The following is a 22,083-nucleotide window of genomic DNA, read 5'->3' as shown; positions in this document are numbered from 1 at the left end:
CCCAATGGATCGGGTGTCCTCGCCCCCTTGGGCCCTCCATTAGAAATTGCCGTAGGTAGCGGGCCATGCCGCTCGACGGCCTTAGTGTTATATTCTCATTGGTGGTGGATTGGTGGCATTGTGGGGTTCGACTCCTTAGGTACAAGACCCTCGGACCCCGGAGCGGTTCTGGCCCCATTCATGCGGAGCAGTCTGTGGGGAGAGATGAGCCGTAAGATGGGGCAACTGAGATAAGATGTGATATGTAGATAAGATTAGATACCTCGAGCTCGGCTGGTGGCACGCTGCGTGGCCCACGTCGGACCACCACCACCACCACCACCACCACGACGACTGTGGTTCCAGATTACTGGAAGATACCTGCAAGTTCCTTTCTATCTACCATCTTTTCCTTTACATTTACGGCCTTCTTTAGAGCAGGTTGAATTCATAATGACTGTCGCCCTCGAGCTCCACGACGTGGCTCTAGCCCCATGGGCCACCTGCAACGACGAGCTTCCTGAGCACCTCTATATTTCTGCCAAAGGCCGTCTCGTAACGCTGGATGGGGAACACATGGATGCCAGGAAGCGAGTCGAAGAGCTCAAGGAAAAACTTGCGAAGGCAAGAGCCGAGTTGTCGGCCACACAAGACGAGTTGTGGACCACAGAAAAGCAAATACAAATCTATCGAAATATGGTGGCTCCAATGAGAAGGTTTCCACCCGAACTCTTATCCCGAGTCTTCCTTTTCAGCATTCCGCCTTTTCATAAATTGCCGCGCTACGGCCAGGGTGATCGGGACAAACTGCGTTTAGTCTGCAAGAGGTGGAAGATTATTGTCGATTCGTCTCCGGAGTTGTGGAAAAGGCTTCGGTATACCCAGTCAGCCGCATCACCCCAATTCGCAGTGCGACTGCTACAACGTTGGTTCTCCCATGCTGGAAATGGTGGCCTGGGCCTCACGATCGACCTCCGACCCATGTATGCCGACGGGGAATTGACTACCTTCCTCCGGAGCAAGACCTGGAAGGAGTTATCCCTCTATACGACATCCCCGGAGATCCTCGAAGCAGTGTTCCCCAAAAGCTATAACTGCTCTGCGTTGGAGACGCTGTGTATCACTTGGGCCATGTCAGGCTGGGATGCCATTGACCGCCTTTCAAAGCATCCACTCTACCGACATTTTCCTACTTTCCTTCAACGCTTTTCCCGACTCAAGCAGCTATCCATCGAATGGAGTATCCCTCATTTAACCATGAAGCCAAAACTGTTTGAACTTCCAGACCTGACGGATCTGAAGCTTAGAGGGGCGATACCACATGATTATGTTCGGCGTCTTCTCAACGGCCTGCCTTCCCTCAAAAACGTGGACATCTCTCTCTCAGTTGTACGTGGTGATACAAGCCCTCGGGATGTGGATGATCCACTTCCCATCCGGTGGCTGACCACTGACCGCGGATGGTGTTGGCTCTTCAAAGACCTACCGCTGCTGGAGGCATTACGCCCGGTGGGATCTTGGCAATCATGGTCACCCTCGTTCAGCCCGACTTCCCTCACCTCCCTTTACCGATTGGCCAACCTCAGCCTCGTCTCCTTTGATCGGATGGAGCTAGACTCGACAGACACTGCGCTCGCTGTATCCCATCTCCCTCCCTCAGTGCGCGTGGTACGGGTTTCAACCATGGGGTTCACGTATTGCATTACTCGCCGCATGGCAGCTCGCAACTTTGTCGGCAGGCGCCTTGACATCGTTGTTACGAAATCAAGCGACTACGCGTATGTCTGGGAGGGAATCATCAGGCATTTGATGAGGGTGTTCGTGAAGAAGCGCCCTGGAAGGGCGAGGGAGGCTTTTAGGGCCCGGGATCTCGTCATCTGGATCAAGGTATCGTCGTGGGAGGGGCGCTATGGATATCGCGATGAGTGGAAGGACTGGCTGGACCAGCTGCGTTCTGTCAATGTGCGGTTTGAGCTTACGCTGGGCCCTCATCCTGGAGATGATGTCGAATTTGACATCCCTTACATGTAGTAGGATGCTGAATCTGCCCCAAGATACATTGGAGGTCGGGGACATTTCGCTTTCCTTGCTCTAAAAGAGTGTATTTCTATCCCTCCCTCAGCCCCGTATTCGGGACCAAAGCATGCATACTATCGCAAATTTTTAAGCTTAACCGGTTTGCGTGGTGTGGGTATGGTACACCGTGGGCGATCGTAAGAAGAAACCTGCGGTTGGGGCAGAGGGGATGCGCGAGGAGAAGCTGGGGAACGAGACGCCCAGGTTAGAGTGGTACTTCGAGGCCTATAGAAACGGAACAGCGAGGGACAAGTGGGCCTAAGGTTTTGGGCTAGGACTTGAGCGTGTCACGATGAACGAATGGTGTACGAGCGAAGAGCTCTGCAAACGAATCGAAAACGATTCGCTTCGTTGACGACTGTATCTCTTTTATTGGCTTCCTTTATTGACACTGTTTCTAATGGATTAGTACTACTATTGTTATAGATATGGAAATCTGAATTCCGTCGCAGACGTACTAATGTTAGTAGTTTGCTGGTTTCTAACCGACGACAAGCCGTCAGATATGATTAGATTTCATATGAGCACATCCGAGTCAGGAACTTACCACGTTGTCGGTGCTCTGTCTTCGACCATCACTATACCAGCTCACTGCCCCATAGACATCATTAGCTTGGCCCCAGGTGTACTGCAAATACCAACTCGGTAAGTCGTTTCTGTCCTTCTTGTCGTCGTTGTATTAAAGTTTGAACCAGATTTTGGGTTCGCACATGTCATACCTGCATAACAGGGATCTGGCGCCGTATTTGGCGTGCAATGCCGAGCTCCCTGCACACCTCCACCTTTCTGCCACGGCGCATCTTCCAACTCTGCACGAGCAGCTACGGGACGCTAGGAAACGCGTCGACGAGATCAAGGAAATACTTGCGAAGGCACAACGCGACGTATCCGCTGCAGAGGACCGTGTTGAAAACTACCAAAAACTGGTCTCTCCAATTCGAAAGCTTCCAGCAGACCTCTTAGCCCACATCGTCCTTTTCACCATGCCTGTTTCTCCAAACCTTCCCCGCTTGGGAGTCGATTACGACCCTAACTCGCTGGAAAGGTTGCGTCGGGTGTGCAAGAAATGGAAGAATGTCATGGATTCCTCCCCGGAGTTGTGGAAGAGGCTGTGGCTGGATGGGACGGGTATGAGGCCCAAAATTATGGCGCGTATTCTGCGGCGCTGGTTCTCCCGTGCTGGAGAGGGTGGTTTGGGCCTGGTAATCGTCTTCCCCTCCAACGTATATTCTGGGAACTATGGTGACTTGGTCGCCTTCCTGCGAAGCAAGATTTGGAAGGGGCTGGCCTTTCATGAAACAAGTCCAGAAATTCTTGAAGCAGTCTTCAACGAAGATTACAACTGCTCTACGCTGGAGACCCTATGGGTCAGCTGGAGCCGACCCAGACGAGATTATAAGATGCCCGAGCGACATCCACTCTACCAAGAGCTCCCGGCTTTTCTTCAACGCTTTTCCCGCCTCAAGCACCTATCCATCTGGTGGGACGTCCTCGACTCAATTCAGAAGCCAGAGCTTTTTAAGCTCCCCTGCTTGACGGATATAGAGTTGACTGGGCCGATGCCGGAAGATTATGTCCGGCGTCTTCTTCTGGGGTTGCCTTCCCTGAAGAATGCGGCAATCTTTGCCTTCGATCCAGGTCCCCGAATAGAGTCGCAGGATCTGGATAGTCAACTTTCCATCGAGCGCCTGACCATCCTCGAGGGAAGGTGCCAGTGGTTTTTGAAGGAGCTGCCACTCCTCAAAGCACTACGCCTGGCTGGATTCTGGGAGCAATGGTCACTCTTGTTCATTCCGACCAATCCTGCCTCCATCTATCGATTCACCAACCTCCATCTCGTCTGCTTGGACAAATTGTCCATCATGAAGCCGGAAGACATTGCGTTCGCAGTGTGCCATCTCCCTCCCTCGGTGCGCGTGGTGCGGGTTTCATCCATTGAACTCGTGGGGTGTATTACTTGTCGTGTGGCGGCTCGGAAGTTTGTTGGACGGCGCCTTGACATTGTTGTTATGGAGCTGGGTGAAGACATGGGTTCGTATGAGTGGGAAACGGCCCTCAAGCATCTGGTGAAGGTGTTTGTGAAGAAGCGCCCTGGAAGGGCGAGGGAGGCGTTTCGGGGCCGTGATCTCGTCATCTGGATCGAGGCATCATCATGGGAGGAGTGCGGGTATCGTGAGGAGTGGAACGAGTGGCTTGCCTTGTTACGTTCTGTCAATGTGCGATTCGAGCTTACTCTTGGACCTCGTCCGGGAGATGATGTAGAGTTTGACATTCCTTACGTGTAGCCGTAGTCGCAGGCTGATTCCAAGTGCCAAGTAGGATGACTGAAATGGACATTGGCTCGGACATGCATACCTAGGCGCGAAGATTAAAACTCTTCAATTCGTGGACTCTGTTTACGGACGGTCGGTTGAGCAGGTTCGGCAGGCCCCTGGAGACGGTGGTCGGGAAGGCCGTTTGGTCAGGGATGGAGAGGTGGACGGAGTGCGAGACGCCATCCATCAGGAAACCCACACGCGTCTGATGGGGCTTGGGCAAGACGTTTAAGACGCATCAGACGCCCAGACCGCGCGTCTTGAATCAGTAGGTCCCCTTTCTGGGGTAAGCCATATTTGTCTTGCTCCAGGCACTCGCAAGACCACTGCTCGACTTCCAGACCAGGCCAAGTCAAGGCCAAGTGCCCTCTCAAGACATTCCCAGACACAGCTAAGACGTATCGCAAGGTCATTTTCTGGCTGTAGAATATGATTCATTTTATCGCTTTACGCATAGAAATAACACTGCGGGAGATGTATAGAATAGAATAAAAATGATTATAGAAATAGAACTGTTTTTAGACACGACGCCAGCACACCCGATGACGTCCAGATCGCCGCCACTGCTAACCGTCGTCCTCCTCAATGTCCGAAGACTCCCGCACCTCCAATGCCATAAACTTCTCGTCCTCCTTCGACGGCTTCTCGTCTTCGTTGGTGGCCTTGAGGTTGGCGGGAACGGGTTGTTTTGTAGCCAGGGCATAGGTCTCGCGAGCCCGTTTGATGATATCTCGCCATTGTCGATCGTTGAGCTTCGCGATGAGGGTAAGGTATTGGGCGGCGCGTTTGCCATGAGCTGCGTGACTGAATTTTGCGTGGCCACGGACAGCGGGCTTGACGCCGTTGTTGTCGCCCCAGAGCTCAAGCGCACGATGGACCTAGTAATAGGAGAGTGTAAATCGAAAAGGTCGGGAGAATGGAGGGGAACTTGCCGCAAGTAGGGAGAGTGCCAGGCCTCCCGGATATTGGTCGAAAGTGAAGCGCGAGTTCTTGTGGGTGCTCAATACGAAGCCGAAGGTCGCGAGAACGTGGGGGGTGCGGAAAATCTTGCTTTTGGTCTGTAGTGTGTGAGCAACAAAAGGTGGTATCAAAAGGGTGTACGTACCTCGGGTTTTTCATAAATAAAGGAGAAAGTCGCTCCGTTAATGGCTTCTTGGATGTACAGAATACGGTCTTCCACGTTGCTGTATTTGGCTGGATTGTCTACCTCGCCGGTCTCGAAGAAATAGTCAATGGCGTTGGCCACGGCCCAGTCCGCCACGGCCCCGCGATGCTCGTAGCCACGCTGTGCCAGCTGACGTGTTCGGTTAGAGTTAGGCATCAAAAAACACAAGAGATCAGAGCAACTCACCAAACGGTATACGACACTCGAAGTGGTGAGGTTGTCGATCTGCTTCCCAGTAAGCGGCGCGATGACCTTGTTGTACAGGTATTCGATGTTGGCTAGGGTGTCTTCATCGGTTCCAATACCCCAGATGGTATCTAGCGAGGCTAGGTACGTGTACCAGGTAGGACAGAGAGTTGAGCGCCAGACCTGGAGCTGGGCAGAGGTGAGACGGAGATCCTCGTTTGTTGGCTTCCTCGAGGCTGATTTGGCTTTGGTTTTGTTTGGTCCGTCAACCGTCTTTGCGGGTTTGTCCATCTCGAGCTTCACCAACTAGCACGAGGGCCTTCAGAATCCCAACCAAAGCTCAAAAGCAGAAACACACGCACGGTCGGTTTAGCCTTCGATGCACCTTCCACACCCACAGACGCTTCGTCGTCGAGGTCGTCAATAAGCCCACCAGCAACCGACATGATTGCAGCAGGCTTAGCTGTCTGGTCACCGGAAGACTGGGGGTGAGTTGATTTCTTGTTGTTTGCTTTGTTGCGCCAGTTTGACGGGAGACCTCCTTGCTTCTCCACAGCATTCTCGTGGATCTTATTAACCTTGAGGCGCTTGTCAACAGTCGGAGGCCTGGACAGCTGGTAAGGAAACAGTCAACATATCCCGAATGTGACGTACTCAAATGATCCTTTTCTCTTTCTTTCAATCGTAGTGTCTCCCGAAGCTCCTGCTTGAAGCTTTTCTCTGAACTTCAATGTCTTCTCCTTTCGGGTCATCTAGAAGATACAAAGATTAGCAGAAGGACCGGTGCAAGAAGGGTTGGGACAGAAGGAGGGGGCAGAGCATACCTTGACTACAGGTTCGTCGTCTGATTCTTCCGGTTCACTGTCAGTTTGTGCTAAACCGAAGTAATGATAAGTTACAGCTGGCTCAGCATCAGAATCATCATCAGACAAACCGCCTGCGCCCGCAACAGTCGCTCCCGCATTGCCCGCAGGGGCCACAAGGTTTGCCAGGTCAACGCCCACAGCACCCAGCAGATCCTTGAGGATTTCCGATGCTTCATCTGAAGCAGGGTCATCTGCATCATCATCGCCCGGGGTTGCTCCTTCGAACACCGTAGGACCTTTCTTCAGCGGGGCCAACATCTTCCTAACCTTGGCGATGGCCAGGTCCCTTGCGCTAGGGCGGTTGACCGCAGAATTCGAGAGCGCGTAACTCTTCTTGGTTGGAGTTGGAGTTGAACTGGTGTCGGTATGCATGCTTGTATCGTCATTGGTAACTGAGCTGATGACATTATCTTGGTTCCGAGCAGCTGGCGATTTTGTCGAAGATGACGTTGAAGATGAAGACTCGGATTTTCGCGAAGCTGAAGAGCGAGTGATGCGTCCAGAGTCCTGGGCAACTGGAATACCTGTTGGAGATGGAGAGCTGGGAGGAGGCGAACTTTCGTCAGTGTTAAATTCTGGGCCTGGTGCGGTGGGTGCTTTTTTCGCCTTTACTGGAGCTCTCGTAGCGAGGTCCATTTGCTCAAACTGGCTGATACGGCGACTAGGGGTCTTGGCGGTTGGCGTGTTTTTGAGAATTTGGGCCTTGCGTTTTGAGCTCATGGTCGAGATGGACGAGGGCGACTCGCGAGGGCGTAGATGGAAGTGGTAAGAGTTGAAGCGTTGAGATCCGAAGATTTCCAGACTTGCTGACCCGGTTGTCCCCGTCTCTTAGTGCTCAGTCAGTTAGTCCTCGTAATTGTAGGCCGGCCGGAAATACAATTTTACATTTCTACCTTCCACCCTTACTTTCCGCGTGCGGCGTGAAAGAATAGCCCAGCCACACTGTATTTGGACGCCGTTCTTCTTCTGTCTCTGCACCCCTTCCATCCCTGTCGTGGTCTGTTATGTCTCCCACTCCTAACCCTCTTCTAAGCCGCATTGCCTGTACGGTGAAATCATGTATCAGCACATTCTCAAACATCGGAGCAAGAACACAGCATTTCAATCGGGTCCATCGGAAAAAGCCCAATACAGTACCTCAGCTCCAAACATTCGAGAACCAGCAGGCCCCCAACGACCAGCCCGACGACGACAGCCATCCTCTACCGTCCATCGACAATGACCATGGCTACACGCTAATGGATTTTGACCATGAAGACGACTGCGACGATAGCCGAGGTGCAGCCACCCAGTCAAGTAATGCAGGAGTTCATCGAAAGCGCACAGCTCATAAACGTTTGGATGGTATGTTTTTGCCTTTCTGTATCATTTTCATTGGCTTATATGCTATATTATCTCAGGTATCCGATGCTCCAAGGATGGTATTCATCTCACCAACGACGAGATTGCCGATGGCCCCGTTGCTGCCGCCCAGTCCAATTACGCACCCTTCAATGACCGAACTCATTTCGAAATCGGCGATTTTCTCTACCGTCGTGTCCGCATGCCGGCTGGCCGAGTTGACGAGCTCATGACGCTCTGGGCTGCCCATGCTGTGATGACTGGAGGATCACCTCCATTTCTGAACAGCGACGACCTCCACAAGACCATCGATGCAATCACACATGGCGACGCTCCCTGGAAATCCTTCTCAATCTCATACAACGGCAGCGACATCGATCCTAACGGCACCAGTGCAAGTTGGAAGTATCAGGAGTACGAAGTGTGGTTCCGGGAGCCATTGACAGTCATTCGGAACATGCTCTCAAATCCCGACTTCGACGGCGAGTTTGACTATGCTCCCTACCGTGAATTCAACCACGAGGGTGTCCGGGAGTTCAAGGATTTCATGTCAGGCGACTGGTGCTGGGCCGAGGCGGTGAGTTCGTACTAGCATCAAACCAAGGATATCTGTCTGACAACTGATACAGAATAAAATTTACCGCAACCATCCTGAAACTCGCGGCAACCTTCTTGTTCCCATAATCCTTGGGAGTGACAAGACTACGGTGTCAGTTGCGACTGGCCAAAACGACTATTACCCCCTCTATCTCTCGATCGGCAACATTCACAATAATGTACGACGTGCACATCGAGAGTCAGTAATTCCTATTGGATTCTTAGCTATCCCGAAAAGTGAGTTTTCTGATTCTATAAGTACCCCTCACTATCTAATCCATCAATCTAGGTGAACGCAAGCACGATTCCAACCGCACCTTTCTCCGATTCCGACGCCAGCTCTTCCACAAAACCCTAGAAGCAATCCTGAGCGGTCTCAGGGCATACATGGAGGACATTCCCGACATCGTGCTTTGTCCTGATGGCTTCTATCGACGTGTCACCTATAGCATTGGGCCTTACATTGCGGACTATCCAGAGCAGGCGCTTCTCGCTTGCGTGGTGCAAGGATGGTGCACAAAGTAAGTGTTTACAGCTGTCTATACATCTCTAGCTTGTACACTGACCTAGGTTTCTCAGATGCTCAGCGTGGGTTGACGACTTGGATAACGACGATGAGGCCTTCTTGCGAACGCATGAATGGACAGAGGCAATGATTGATGGATTCGAGGCGCAAGAAATTTGGGATGCATATGGGATTGTTTCAGATGTTACGGTAAGCATTCTTCTTCGATTTTTCCTTTGATGTGCTAGCACTGGATCTAAGTGGGGTCAAGCCATTCACAGCTTCGTTCCCTCGGGCAAACATTCACGAGCTTCTTGCCCCCGACCTTCTCCACCAGATCATCAAGGGCACGTTCAAGGATCACCTCATCGCTTGGATAGGTGACTATCTTGTCCAGGAACACGGAGAGGCAGCTGCAAATGCGATCTGGGATGACATTGACCGAAGGTGTGTTCGGTCCCAGTACACGTTCGACTTTGCTGATCTTTTTCCAGAATATCTGTTGTACCAGCTTTCCCTGGCCTGAGAAGATTTCCGGATGGGAGGCGCTTCAAACAATGGACAGGGGACGACTCAAAGGCCTTGATGAAGGTGAGACGACACTCCTTCCTTCCGACGTCTTTGTGCCCACACACCCTTATCATAGGTAATCGTTCCAGCACTTGTTTCGAAGGTTCCCGACGCTATGATTCACTGTATGACGGCGTTTCTCGATTTTTGCTACCTTGTCCGCCGCTCTGTCATCACGGAATCCGACCTCGACATTTTGGACGCCACCCTTTCTCGCTTCCATCACTACCGAGAGGTCTTCCGAGAGCAAGGCGTCCGTGATCATTTTTCCCTTCCTCGACAACACTCACTTGTGCATTACCGACTCTTGATACAACAATTTGGCGCTCCAAATGGCTTGTGCTCATCAATTACCGAAGCAAAGCATATCAAAGCGGTGAAGGAACCCTGGCGCCGGTCGAACAAGTTCAACGCTCTTGGTCAGATGCTTTTGACCAACCAGCGTATCGCCAAACTTGGGACCCTCCATGCACACCTCAAAGCCAAAGGCCTTCTCGATGGCACCATTGCCGACCATCTTCACTCGCTTCTACAACGCCTCGAGGACCAGCTAAGCGAGTTGGAGGATCTGTGTGATGATATTGAGTTGGAGGAGGATGGGGAGGGCGAAGAGGGATTGGAGGAAGCCGGAATTGATGACGACGATGGAGGCCCTGTTCCGGGTGTTGATATCCTGGGGGAGGTGGTCCTCGCAAAGACTCCAGGTGCGAAATACGTGTTTTGTAATGTGTATATTGAACTAATGAAGGAACATGACGCTCCAGAGCGTATATTCATCCCAGACATCGAGACTCTTGCAGAACAGCTCAATCAGCCACACTACGACCTCGTCGACCTCGTCACTTCATTCCTCGAAGATCAGCTTCAAGCTCGGTACCCCGACCCACCTCGTGTCGACCTCGATCTATGCCAGAAGATTCGTCGGTTCAAGTCTGCGATTGCCACATTCTGTGCACCCAGTGATCCCTCTGGCCTTGGAGGATTGAAGACAGAACGTATCCGTGCCACTGCATCATGGAGAGGACAGGGTCCGCGCTACGATTGTGTCTTCGCCGTTGTCAACGAGGGTCTCGAAGGAATGCGTGCCTTGGCGGCGTTGAGGGTCAAGGCATTCTTTTCTTTTGACTATGATGGCCAGTATTACCCGTGCGCATTGGTTGAATGGTTCTCTGTTGTAGGCGACCGTCCAGATCCTTTGACGGGGCTGTGGATGGTGGAACCGGACGCCAATCGAGGAGGGGACCGCGACACGACTGTGGTCCACATCGATACGATATGGCGTCTGGCTCATTTAATTCCGGTTTTTGGGAACTCTCTCATTCCGTATGAACTTCATTTCTCCGATGTTCTTGATGTATTCAATTTGTTCTATGTAAACAAGTATATAGACCACCATGCTAATGAAATAGCGTATTGAGTTGGAATGTCCTCCAGCAAGCAGAACGATTAGTCAGTGGGCGTATTCAGATAGCGGCTGACACATCTCCGACTCAATTTTGCTTCATTGCCATACGCACTCACTCCATGACCAACCTCCACCTGAAGCGTGAACGATCGCCCTCCAGCTCACCTTCCTACGACGCCATTAAACGTATACCGGCTCGACGTTGCCAGTACGACTTTTCCAAACCACGCAGCCCCAATCAACCCCCTCCCATCTTTGACACCGACACAAGCCCGGTCCAGCCCATAAAATTCCCTCCCTTGAGGGCGCCGATGAACACTTGCAAGAAATCAACCATTGCCGTAGCCAGCAAAACTTCGAGAGACGAAGGGACTTCAGTTAAGGGAGAGAGGGAATCTGGTCTTCAAGTTGGGGCTGGACCAGTCGGCGGTACACGCGATGTGACTGTGTTATCACATGGTGCGCCCACTCTTCTTTTTCTTCAATCTCTATACCAGCTGTCGCTAAACTCTCTATCTCATCTAGAAACAATAGGGTCAACACCATCCTCCGGAAACTTCAAGCCACCTCGACTGGCTGATCTGGTTGTGAAAGAGCGAGACCTCGAGGAAGAAATCAAATCGAAAATCAATCTGCTTGCAAGTGTACGCCTACAGCAAGTTCAATCCGAGGCCTCCGTCCTACGTGCAAAGCTTATCCTTCAAGAAAAATGGGTCGAGCGACTGGAAGCTACGCTGTTAGAAAATAGGATCCCGCTCCCAGAATTCCCAGTTCCGGCACTGATTTCCTCGGTCTCCCATTAACCTCTTTTTCATCAATTTTCGGATCTACTGTATAGAAATTGTACTATTGGTATACTAACAAGAACTACTCTACTTTGTCTCCCCACCAATCCATGAGATATACTGAAAACCGAAATGCCTCAGTGCCCCAGGTAAGTTCGGGGTGGCCGAAAAGCCTGCAACCTATTTTGAATGGCAGACCTCATTGTGGCATTCAATTTTACAGCGTAATATTATTGTATTACTGCTCTAGTACCCGCGTATAGCATTGACCTTGCTTGTAAAACGACGGACGTCCAGTACTGGCCCAATGGGCCCCTCAGCTCGGCTTACCTGTTTGGATGACCATACCCCATCGTGGCATTCAATTTATGACAGAAATATATTCTCTTATCAATATACTATCACTATATATACTTCTCTAACCTTAGAATACGACGGACGTCCAATATGGGCCCAAAGAGCCTGGGGTCTTGAGCGCGTCTTGAGCGCGTCTTGCATTTGATCTGACCGAGCCCCGCGCGTCTTGATGGACTTGCCCCAAGTCACCAAGCGCGGCAAGCCGCATCAGGCGCGTGTAGGTTTCCTGATGTCTTGCGAGAGTTGTAAAAGCTGCAAGTAGAATAACATATGTGGCCGATTATATACAAGTAGTCCGAAGTAGTACGTTGGCACCTTTGATACATCGATGTGGGTTCTGGTCAAATGTGCCGGGACTGCCGCATCATAACTCGAATTCGCTCTGTTCGTGAATCAATGACCGGGGCCCAATCTCTCCCTCGGTGCAAGTGTTTAATTCATGTCTTGGTACCGTGACAGTCAGTCTGCAGCCAGCGACGAGCTTCCTCCCCGAGTCACCTTTACATGTCCTGCAACGCATTCAGAATCCTGGCGAGCTAAAGAGAGCCGTCCTGCGACGCATAGTTCAGCCCTTGAAGAACGGTAACAGTAAATAAATGGTACTGTCATCGCACCATACCTCGGCCACCCCCATCTTTCGGCCACTGTCACAAATGTCACATCCGGCATTAGCCTGCCGCTAAGGCTATAATTGAAACTCCGAGCTTTCGTCCACAGAAGACGCGTCGGAGACCGTAAATCGACCAGATGTTCCCACAATTAAACTCGATTTCGCTCAAATAAAACTCACTTTCATCATTAATACGTATAGGATAGGCCGTATCTACAGAAATTTTGAAAGAAATTGACCGACTTTGAGGAGATCTGGAAAAGTGGCCGAAAGATGGGGGTGGCCGAGGTATGGTGCGATGACAGTATATTGGCAGTCTGAGACCCGGGGGCACCGTGGGAGTCGAAACACGAGAACATGTCCAACCTATAGCGTCCGCCTGCTGGCGTGTTGCACCTCTTGTAATCACTCTGAACGCTGAGCTCCTGCAGGTGGGTATTCCAGTGTCCTTCAAACTGCCGCTGACCAGCGTTATAGTCTATCAGCCCAATATGAGCGATTCACCTCCTGATAGTACGACTATCTCTTGTCTTCCGAACGAGGTTTTACAGAAGATTTTCTATTGTCTTTGCGCCCCCTCTTGGTCACGCTTCTGGTCAGACTATCGGCCAATAATCCGAGCGACCCATGTCTGTCGCCTTTGGAGACAGATCGCAATCAATCAGCCAGAATTGTGGGCCTATATCCTTGTCGACGGCGATCCTGCGCGCATGACTCCCATTCTCCTCGAGCGGTCAACATCAGCGCCATTGACTATCACCATGCCGTACTTTGGACCCAAGCGTGACCCGTCAACCATCCTAGCGGAACAACGCCTTTGGAAGGATTTGTCCAAGGCCATGGAGAGGGTCGTACATCTCGATATCAACTGGAACCTGACCGAGGACAGTATACCCATTGTGGAGGAGATGATATCCGCTGCACCCGTGCTCCATACTCTATGTGTCTCGGACGGCGGCTTCCATTCACGAGGGCAAAATGGGCGAATACTTGGAGGGAAGTTTCGCGACGGGCATGGTACTCCTCAACTGCGAACATTGAAGCTCAAGGGTTGCAGCATCCCATGGACATCCCAGGTGTTAGTCAATCTGACCACGCTCCATGTCGGCGGTTACCGATCTCCCCCCACACATTGTTCGGGAAAGGAACTCCTGGATGCCCTGGAGCAGATGGTCGGGCTTATCGAGCTAGACTTCGACCTCAAACTTCCCTCCCTATTGGACGTACCAGAAGATAGAGTCGTGGCACTTCCCAGTCTACGGTCCTTCAAGTACCATCTCAACGATGATCCCACATTACTGGACCACATTGCCTTCCCTGAAGCGGCAAACCTCCATATTACGTTCGATTACGACATACGCCCGCTCCTTCCCTCGATATTACCGCGACGCTTGACAAACTTGTCTTCCACCCCGCCTAACTCGTCGTCCATGCGGTCGCCCCCTGCCTTTACATTCCAGCAATTCAAAAGTCTCATGGTCAGCGTCCAGAGATGGGAATACGACATAGATATGGAATGCCGTGCCTGGTCAGGGGAGGTGGACTTCGCCACGCTCCCGAGCACTGGGACTGTATCCTATTCCCTTAAACGAGAAAAGTCTTGGGCCAACTGCAAAGACTTTCTCGTAGCTCTTCATCCAAGCAACATTCGCCATCTATGCGTCAGCCAGTGGTATGATCGCACGGAGTACCGCTTGGCGCCGTTCCCCTTTTTTCCGTCGGTGGAGGAAATCTTCTTCCGTAAATTGAACAGCAGCTCCTTGCGTGACCACCTGGGGCACCTTATTGGGACTATGGAAGAGCACGACCACCCGGCACTCAAGAGCCTCACACTTGAAGAAATATCCTTTCCATCCGGCTCTCGCTGTTCCATATTCACGAAATCCGAGGTCTCCGTGAAGATGATATTGAGGGCGACCCAGGTGCTGGCCGAATTGGGGAAAAGGGTGGAAACGCTGCGCTTCCTGCGGTGCATCGATCTGTCTGACTCATTGGTGGGAGAACTGGGTGCGTTCGTTGGAGAGGTGGTTGTGGAGGAGCGGCGGTGGTCTAAAGCAAAGACATGCTACAACCGCAAGTGTGAGTTCTGTCGTGAAACGAGCGACTACGACAGCAGTAGCGATGACTTTTAGTTTTTCTTTGGACTGCCCATAGGTCCCCTTGTCTTCTTTATTGAATGGTTGGTTTGTCACATTCCCGATCGGGATCAATGTCACGGTGTTGGTATGCGAGGTGAAATGAAAGGCGCGACGACCGCCTCAAGGTAACTTCATCGATGCATCAGACTGCCATGGTAGGGAAGGTTCTGCCTCGTTCAAAGAATGTCATGACGCCACAGAGTCCTTGACGAGCGGTATCGCAGACCTTGGTAGTGCCAGCAGCCATTCATTGCCCTGCTGAAGGTCGGCGTTACCCAGGATTGTGGCACTCCTGGAACCTAGTCCAAGGATCTCCATCCCCGTCGAACCGCATCTCCTACTACACGGGCAATAAATAGGATGTTGGGCAGCATACCGCCGCGTTGGTGGTCAGGTCAGGAAAAATCTGGGCCTTCTGTCTAGCGTCGGTCTAGAAGAGTCGCTCAGACGAGAGATATCCGTGTAAATCGAATCGCTCCACTTTCACACTGCCCGAGAGGAATCACAGAAGAGGAATCACAGAAACATCATTCGTTCTAAGAAACAGTGCTGTGGTAATGTGGCTTAACGTTTGCGTTTTGGGGTGCAGTTCGAGCCTCTCTGATGGGCTACCACTTAGGGGAGACTCACTAAATACGACAGGGTAGCGGTACATGGGGTTTGCGGGGTTTCGTCAGTGTGCACTTGGCAACCTAATCACCATTCTTGGAAACCAGGCTGCTCAAACGGGAAATCGGTGGTGTCTCATTACCGAAGTGCGACGGCGCTTGATGGGCGCCTGCAGGCAAGGAACCGAGCAACCTGTTCCGATGGCGGCGAAATTGGGTCAATTTCACTTCAGTTTACCTTTTGACTCTCCTTTGTAGTGGATATGGGAGCCGGAGAGAACGTTCAACGAGCCAATGAGCCACAGCTGCGCCGAGGCCTTTGGGCATTCCGCGAGTCTACCGCACGTTCTCAAAGGTATAAAAGCTGGACCGACCTGAGCTCAGGCTCTTCAGCACCAAGCTTCCAAACGCACTACTACCAAACAAGTTACCAGTTCTTCTCACTTCTTCGCACCATTATCAAGATGTTCGCTCGTCTCTCCTCCGCTCTCGTCGCTTTCACCCTCGCTGCCTCCGCCATGGCCGCTCCCACCAGCGGCGTCGTTGCCCAGTGCAATGGAGGTGTCGTCCAATGCTGCAACGAGATGCAGAGCAGCACCTCCTTGGAGGCCCCCATCGCTGGCCTCCTCTCCCTCTTGGGTATCGACCTCAGCGGCTTGACCGGTCAAGTTGGTCTCACTTGCACCGACGTTACCGTCATCGGTGTTGGAGGTGGTAGCTCCTGGTACGCTCACCTTTGCGTTCTCATGGTCTACGAGCCGTACTGACGTGATTGTGTAGCAACAACCAACAAGTCTGCTGCAACAACAACAATTTCAGTAAGCTTAGCCAATTTGTCTACTTGTCTACTGGTCTTCGCGCTGGTTACTGACTTGACTTGTTCAGATGGTGTCCTTGCCTTGGGCTGCACCCCCATCAACGTCTCTATCTAGATACCCCGCTCTGCGTGACTGTCACCCTGTGTACACTCTTCGCTCGTTGTTTCAGTCGCATGTTGTTATTCGTAGTTTTTTGGACAGTCTAATGACATCGGACACTCGTGCTTGTTGTTGATTCTTGCTCTCCTCGTTCGTGGGACGTGATGATTCCTGTTGAGATACCAAAATCGCTCGGCACCGGTAATAGTCCATTTTCCTACTCCATACTCGCCGTCTGAGACCCTACCTTTCCATCCCGTCGCACCATACTCAATGGGCAAGTGACTGATAACGGTCAGCTGTGCAGTCAATCTAAAATGATGCAGCTTTCCATTGTCCATCCGAAGCTCCGACAGCTGAAGTCGGCGAAGCATGATTGACACGCACCGCTGACCCTTATTAGATGTTTCTTCATTGCACGTAAGTGGTAAAATAGGGTAGACGCAGGAAGTAGAATAGTGTTTCCTGATAAGTCTTTTTGCCGAGGATCCAGCCTCCCACCAATTCCCAATGCCTATGGACGGGTGCTTGACGAGCGCCAGTCTGCTACTACTGCCTGTCCAAAAGGGACCCGAGTAGTAATATACATATACATCCGATGGCCACGAAGTCGTGTTCAACTTGCTCTAAGTTATGATGATCTATTCTCATCAGGCACAAGTGGAATGATGGAAACTTTGAATGACCCGCTCTCCATTCTGACAGGGCGTATAGACCTTTTTTGTGGGCTGAGAATGAGGCCTTGGAGTGTTAAAGGAGGGTTGAAGGGGGGTTCCAGTAGGTATAAAGGCTGGGTCGCGTTTGGCTGTAGTTCTTCACCAACCTACCTCTGGTCTTTCGTACTCAGTCTTTCAAGCACTTTCATCTTCGCCTCAATCACCATGTTCGCTCGTCTCTCCTCAGTCATCGTCGTCTGCACCCTCGCCGCGTCGGCCATGGCAGCCCCCAGCTCTCAAACCGGTGACGCCATCGCGTGCGGCAACGGGGGCACCCTGCAGTGCTGCAACACGGTTGAAAGCAGCAACAATTTGAGCGGGGCGCTCGCTGGCCTCCTCACACTCTTGGGGGTCGACATCAGCAAGCTGACCGGTCAGGTTGGCGCTTCCTGCACAGGAATTAACGTCATCGGTGTTGGCGGAGGTACCAGCTGGTGAGTTCCCGCCCTCTTCACGGTATGCGTTGGAGGAGGTCGCTGATTCGCTTTAAAGCTCCAACCAACCAGTCTGCTGCACCGGTAACAACTTCAGTAAGATACAGCTGACTGCAAGGTTTCGTGGTTTATTCGGTGCTGACCGGTCTGCTTCCCAGGTGGTGTCGTCGCCATTGGCTGCACTCCCATCAACATCTCCCTCTAATGGAGCACCGCACCCTTCAACGCATTACTTCGACCTTCGTCGCGCTGCTTCGATGTCGACTTGAAGGTCGTTAGATAGCCGTCATGTTATTTCAGACTGGTTAGGACAATGGACATCATGTAGTTTTGTGCGATTAAAAATTCGCTTCCACCTAAGGACCTTGAGTAACATCCCACATCTTCCCCAGAGTTCGCACGAAACTCCCATTCCTCCATCCGCTCCAATCGTGATTGAGAAGACCGAACGTCTCGTCAAAGTTAACTCTCCTCTCCCGCACATAATACGACCCCTGCAACGCCCAATACGCCCACTCCGCATCGTTACTCTCGAGGTACCGCACAAGGCACGAGGAATAAGCGATCTCATCCGCCGAAGGATTATTCTGCGCCCACCCAAACTCGCTCAAAAACAGCGGTCCCGTGAACTCCCTGTTCTGAATCAGAACAAATCCGCCCCGATCACCCATCATCTTCTGGTGGTTATTACAATCCCGTCCTCCGCCACTCCATGCATAGTTGTGTAGCTCCCACACCAGCTTGTCGCCGAACACGTTGCGGTCGAGCATGCGGTTCCAGACGAAGCTTAGGTCCAGCGCGTAGTTCACGCCGCCGACCACGACGAGGAGGTTCGAGTTCGCACCGCGCACGGCCTGCGCCCCCTGGGTGATATAATTGTACCAATCGGCGTGGTTGTTCCTATCCTGGTTCCCTACAGCGCGGAGTTCGTTGCGGAGGGCGATGCCGACGACGTTCGGGTGGGAGTGGGAGAACGACGCCATGCTCCGCAGGCCGTTGAGCCAGTTGTTGGTGTCGAAATACCGGCTGTTGTTGGCGTCGTAGCCCGAGGCGGAGGCCCACCACCCGTTCCCGTCGTTGGTGCTGCAGCACCAGGAGGCGCGGGAGACGTGGTTGTCGAGCACGACGAGAACATTGCGCGCTTCGAGTTCTTGGATGACGCGTGCGAAGGCCCCTCTCGTCGTGGACGAAGATAACCAGGGGTTCTTGGAGAGTGCTTGGTTGTACAAACCCTGCATCTCAGAGACGCTCACGCCGGCTGGTCCGGCTGCTGCGGTGAACGAGTCGGACACACGTTGGTTGGGGTTGAGCGCCATGTCGATGGAGAAGGTGAGGCGAACGCAGTTGAAGCGGTTGGTGGCGATCCATTGGGCGATGGTGCTGGCTGGTTGGTGCTGGAGGCCTTCAGGGATGTTGGTTTCCATGTGCCCTGCCCAATTGACGCAGCGGAGTTTGACCCGTTGGCCGGTGGAGGCGTCGAGGATCCATCGTCCTGAGCTGCGCAGGACGACGGCGTTGACTGTGTGGAGGAAGAGAAGTAAGATTAAATAGGAGAGCATCTTAGCCTGCCCAGTATGGGCTGACAACGAACTGTGTGTCGGGAACAGAGAGGCAGCCAAGGGGATGTGCAGCGTATTTGAGTGAATGTTTCGCCGGCGTATAGGCGAACTGGCGGCCCGCCGACAGCGAAGCGTCGAATTGTCGTGTTCGAGAGCTCTCGTGTCCTCCAAGACACTGAGAAGAGAAGGTCATATGGGACCGTCACGGCGTCGCGAAGCAGGTCGTGGTAACAGCGTCCGGACGGCGAGCGGAAGACATGGTCGTTGCTAGTCCTCAGAGATCGTACCCGAGATGAACTGTAGGACAGGACTAGGCATTGGGTGTCAACACTGAGTCCGCTGTACCAGTCTACGAGGTCTTTAGTATTCGGTATGGACAGTTGGCTAGAGAATAAGACCCACCTTGAGGTCCGAAATATGGCCGATGATGTGGACAGCGGCCCAGATATCGTGAAGAAAGTCAGGGGCTGCTCATGGAGGCCAGAGACAACCTCGAGAGCCCTTCAGGTCAATTGCGCCTTATCTTATCGACCAGCGCGGCCACGGTATCGCGATAAGGGCGCCTATTTCCTGTCCCGCTCACTTATCGCTGGTATCAACGAGTCAACGGCGAGGATCACACCATTATGGAGGCTGGAACTCACAATAACGACATGATGCCGGAGTCCAAGGTAGTTTATAGGACTGACCGGGACATCGAAGGTCCCACCTAACCACCCCTTTACCAGTACCACCACCACACCCCTGAACAACGACCGAGACGATCCACAAGATGACCTCCAACGCTGCTGAACTGTCCTATTTGTCGTACGCGCGCTATGGCAAGACCAGTGTCCGCGTCTTCCGGATTGTCCGAGAGGGAAAGTGGCACCACACTGTCGAGTACAACGTCGAGACGCTGTTGGAGGGCGACATCGAGACTAGGTAGGCGATGAAAACGCAGAGAATAGCAGTGAGCTCATTGTGGATGCAGTTACACAGAAGCCGACAACTCGGTCGTCGTCGCCACAGACTCCGGTGCGTTGTTTGTCGTTGTCGTCGTCGGCGTGGCCCGCTGATTGATCTTGTCCTGCAACCGCCATCATCGACAGTCAAGAACATCACATACTGTGCGTTTTCGTCATCTTGGGCAACGGCGAGCAGCTATTAACCGGTTCATTAGACCTCGCCAAGGTCTCGCCTCATATCCTCAACGCGGAGAAATTTGCTCTGCACATTGGCACGTTCTTCGTGTCCAAGTATGCCCACATCCACAAGGCCCATGTCACCGTGGAGCAGCTGCGTTGGAAGAGGATCTCCATCAACGGCGAGGAGCATCCTCACTCTTTCTACAGGGATGGAGATGATAAGCGCGTTGTGAAAGCTGTGGTGCGTTCTTACCGAGATAAGATAACAAGATGAGCTCCAATTTCTTTTATGAACAGGTGGACGCCACAGCAGGCAAACATGCCTTGGTAGCCAATGTTTCTTCTGGCCTGGTGGATCTCCTTGGTAAGTAGCCTCCTTCGCGAATATTGAATTGCTGTTCAGCTTGAGTCGCAGTTCTGAAGTCATCTGGGTCGGCATTCGAGAACTTTTGGACGGACGAATACACTACCCTCGTCCCAGTCGATGATCGCATTTTCTCTACCTCTGTTGACCTTTCGTATACCTTCAAGGGCGTTAAGCTTGTCGCGCCTCAGGACGACAAGAAGCTCGAGTTCCAAATCCCTTTGAATAAGGGAGATGAAGGTTATGATGGAAGCGTCTGGGACGAAGACGTACCGAAGCGCACCAGAGACGCTACCCTACAAATCTTTGCTTTGGACGAAAGTGCCAGTGTCCAGGTGAGCAAGAACCTCATGGCCCTTTTGCGCATACGTTGACTGTAGGATCAGGCGACTCTGTACAAGATGGCCCAGCGAATTATCGCCGAGAATGGGGGTATTCAAGACGTTACCTATACGCTCCCCAACAAGCACTACATCCCAGTGGACATGCGCTACATCGGCGTAGATAACCTGACTCCGTGCGTGTTTCTTTTCCTCCGGTTCTTTCTGAGATCCTTCGCTATTCAACCTCGGTTTTTCTTATTCTTCTTTTCATACTTTTCCCCCGGATTCAGCCTTCGGCCATGTTCCTTTTCTTCGTCCTTTCTCCGACGAGGTTTCAGTGAAGCACCCCAATGCCGTTGCTATGTCCCAGAGATGTCGCGTCTACCTCGGTTCCGCTCTCTGTCAGCACACGTCCCCGACTCAATTCTTTCAACCTTTGCCCGCCTCTGTTGCGTTTCATCTTCGTTGGCGGCCCGTTACCCAACGTTCATGTCTCCCGATCACCGGTAAAGGTCATCGTGACACGTCGCGTCATCAACGACGCGTCGTGCTTCCCATTGCAGATCTCCTCCAAAGAGCGCCTTCCGGCCTCATTCTATTAGCCAGGCGGAGACTGCTGGTACACTTGGCTATTTCGAGCACGGGCCTCCGTTTCTTCTTTCATTTTGGGACTTCCCTCGCAATGATCCTTCTCAGCCATATCCGAGGAATTGCAGAGACTCCCCAGATTCATATCCGTTCCGGAGCTCTAATCCCATTCGCGGTGCTTTCTGGGTGTGACCTCCGGTGGCTTCTTGATTCATCTCTACCCCATGTGGACCTACATTCCTTTGATTCTACCGCGTTCGTTGCTATGCAAAGCCAGGGTAATCTTCCTGCTCTTTCGCATGACCAACGCATTTGAGTTCTCCTTTCGCACTTCTTTCGCCTTCACTTCTCTTCTTGAACCTGCAACATATGGTCAGCGAGGGCTATATGGAGTCGCCGTGCCCTCGTGATACGGTTATTAGTCGACTTGACGCTGGATGGCTCATCTGTCGGAATCCATTTGGCTTCTGGACGATGCTATCCCACCAGGACTGCCAGCCTCATTCCTAATTGGCTCTTTTGTTTATCGTTTACGTTTTCTATTGATCCCTT

General features: G+C 52.2%; 9 protein-coding genes across 9 annotated transcripts; 7 read left to right on the top strand and 2 right to left on the bottom strand.

Annotated features, from left to right (window-relative positions):
- Nucleotides 1–432: 432 nt before the first annotated feature.
- Nucleotides 433–2,010, top strand: CC1G_04067 (hypothetical protein; the record flags this gene model as incomplete). The annotated part of the gene is made up of 1 exon (XM_001836702.1): nt 433–2,010. The coding sequence occupies one exon, from the start codon at nt 433–435 to the stop codon at nt 2,008–2,010; it is 1,578 nt and encodes a 525-aa protein (XP_001836754.1).
- A 755-nt stretch (nt 2,011–2,765) lies between these two features.
- CC1G_04066 (hypothetical protein) lies at nt 2,766–4,340 on the top strand (the record flags this gene model as incomplete). Its single annotated transcript, XM_001836701.1, has 1 exon — nt 2,766–4,340. One exon carries the CDS (start codon nt 2,766–2,768, stop codon nt 4,338–4,340), a length of 1,575 nt encoding a protein of 524 aa, XP_001836753.1.
- Nucleotides 4,341–4,936: 596 nt separating this feature from the next.
- On the bottom strand, nt 4,937–7,307 carry CC1G_04065 (hypothetical protein; the record flags this gene model as incomplete). Its single annotated transcript, XM_001836700.2, has 7 exons — nt 4,937–5,248; nt 5,378–5,428; nt 5,476–5,664; nt 5,722–6,027; nt 6,084–6,327; nt 6,376–6,473; nt 6,546–7,307. 7 exons carry the CDS (start codon nt 7,305–7,307, stop codon nt 4,937–4,939), a joined length of 1,962 nt encoding a protein of 653 aa, XP_001836752.2.
- A 284-nt stretch (nt 7,308–7,591) lies between these two features.
- Nucleotides 7,592–11,808, top strand: CC1G_14498 (hypothetical protein; the record flags this gene model as incomplete). Its single annotated transcript, XM_002911454.1, has 10 exons — nt 7,592–7,931; nt 7,988–8,505; nt 8,558–8,762; nt 8,815–9,046; nt 9,105–9,240; nt 9,302–9,477; nt 9,525–9,621; nt 9,677–10,972; nt 11,035–11,464; nt 11,531–11,808. The coding sequence occupies 10 exons, from the start codon at nt 7,592–7,594 to the stop codon at nt 11,806–11,808; spliced, it is 3,708 nt and encodes a 1,235-aa protein (XP_002911500.1).
- A 1,359-nt stretch (nt 11,809–13,167) lies between these two features.
- Nucleotides 13,168–14,946, top strand: CC1G_04062 (hypothetical protein). The gene is made up of 2 exons (XM_001836697.2): nt 13,168–13,188; nt 13,235–14,946. Exon 2 carries the CDS (start codon nt 13,519–13,521, stop codon nt 14,887–14,889), a length of 1,371 nt encoding a protein of 456 aa, XP_001836749.2. The 5' UTR covers nt 13,168–13,188; nt 13,235–13,518; the 3' UTR covers nt 14,890–14,946.
- Nucleotides 14,947–15,704: 758 nt separating this feature from the next.
- CC1G_04061 (hypothetical protein) lies at nt 15,705–16,561 on the top strand (the record flags this gene model as incomplete). Its single annotated transcript, XM_001836696.2, has 4 exons — nt 15,705–15,720; nt 15,762–16,227; nt 16,284–16,321; nt 16,389–16,561. The coding sequence occupies 4 exons, from the start codon at nt 15,705–15,707 to the stop codon at nt 16,433–16,435; spliced, it is 567 nt and encodes a 188-aa protein (XP_001836748.2). The 3' UTR covers nt 16,436–16,561.
- Nucleotides 16,562–17,266: 705 nt separating this feature from the next.
- On the top strand, nt 17,267–17,927 carry CC1G_04060 (hypothetical protein). The gene is made up of 3 exons (XM_001836695.2): nt 17,267–17,570; nt 17,629–17,666; nt 17,729–17,927. Exons 1-3 carry the CDS (start codon nt 17,302–17,304, stop codon nt 17,773–17,775), a joined length of 354 nt encoding a protein of 117 aa, XP_001836747.1. The 5' UTR covers nt 17,267–17,301; the 3' UTR covers nt 17,776–17,927.
- On the bottom strand, nt 17,927–19,388 carry CC1G_04059 (glycosyl hydrolase family 5 protein/cellulase; the record flags this gene model as incomplete). Its single annotated transcript, XM_001836694.2, has 3 exons — nt 17,927–19,089; nt 19,162–19,304; nt 19,336–19,388. The coding sequence occupies 3 exons, from the start codon at nt 19,386–19,388 to the stop codon at nt 17,927–17,929; spliced, it is 1,359 nt and encodes a 452-aa protein (XP_001836746.2).
- A 513-nt stretch (nt 19,389–19,901) lies between these two features.
- On the top strand, nt 19,902–21,545 carry CC1G_04058 (uricase; the record flags this gene model as incomplete). Its single annotated transcript, XM_001836693.2, has 9 exons — nt 19,902–20,053; nt 20,103–20,146; nt 20,221–20,238; nt 20,292–20,497; nt 20,554–20,620; nt 20,672–20,955; nt 21,001–21,137; nt 21,314–21,449; nt 21,507–21,545. 9 exons carry the CDS (start codon nt 19,902–19,904, stop codon nt 21,543–21,545), a joined length of 1,083 nt encoding a protein of 360 aa, XP_001836745.2.
- Nucleotides 21,546–22,083: the final 538 nt, after the last annotated feature.

This window comes from Coprinopsis cinerea (genome assembly GCF_000182895.1).
Source record: "Coprinopsis cinerea okayama7#130 chromosome 4 map unlocalized cont3.4, whole genome shotgun sequence".
In the NCBI taxonomy this organism is placed as follows: Eukaryota; Fungi; Basidiomycota; class Agaricomycetes; order Agaricales; family Psathyrellaceae; genus Coprinopsis; species Coprinopsis cinerea.
Note: the sequence above shows the minus strand (reverse complement) of the source record. Positions and strands in the feature narration are given on the sequence as shown.

Coding starts and splice junctions, on each gene's coding strand:
- CC1G_04062 (XM_001836697.2), top strand. CDS start 13,519: ATGCCGTACTTTGGACCCAAGCGTGACCCGTCAACCATCCTAGCGGAA.
- CC1G_04060 (XM_001836695.2), top strand. CDS start 17,302: ATGTTCGCTCGTCTCTCCTCAGTCATCGTCGTCTGCACCCTCGCCGCG. Junction 17,571..17,628: donor GTTGGCGGAGGTACCAGCTG/GTGAGTTCCCGC, acceptor TTCGCTTTAAAG/CTCCAACCAACCAGTCTGCT. Junction 17,667..17,728: donor CTGCACCGGTAACAACTTCA/GTAAGATACAGC, acceptor TCTGCTTCCCAG/GTGGTGTCGTCGCCATTGGC.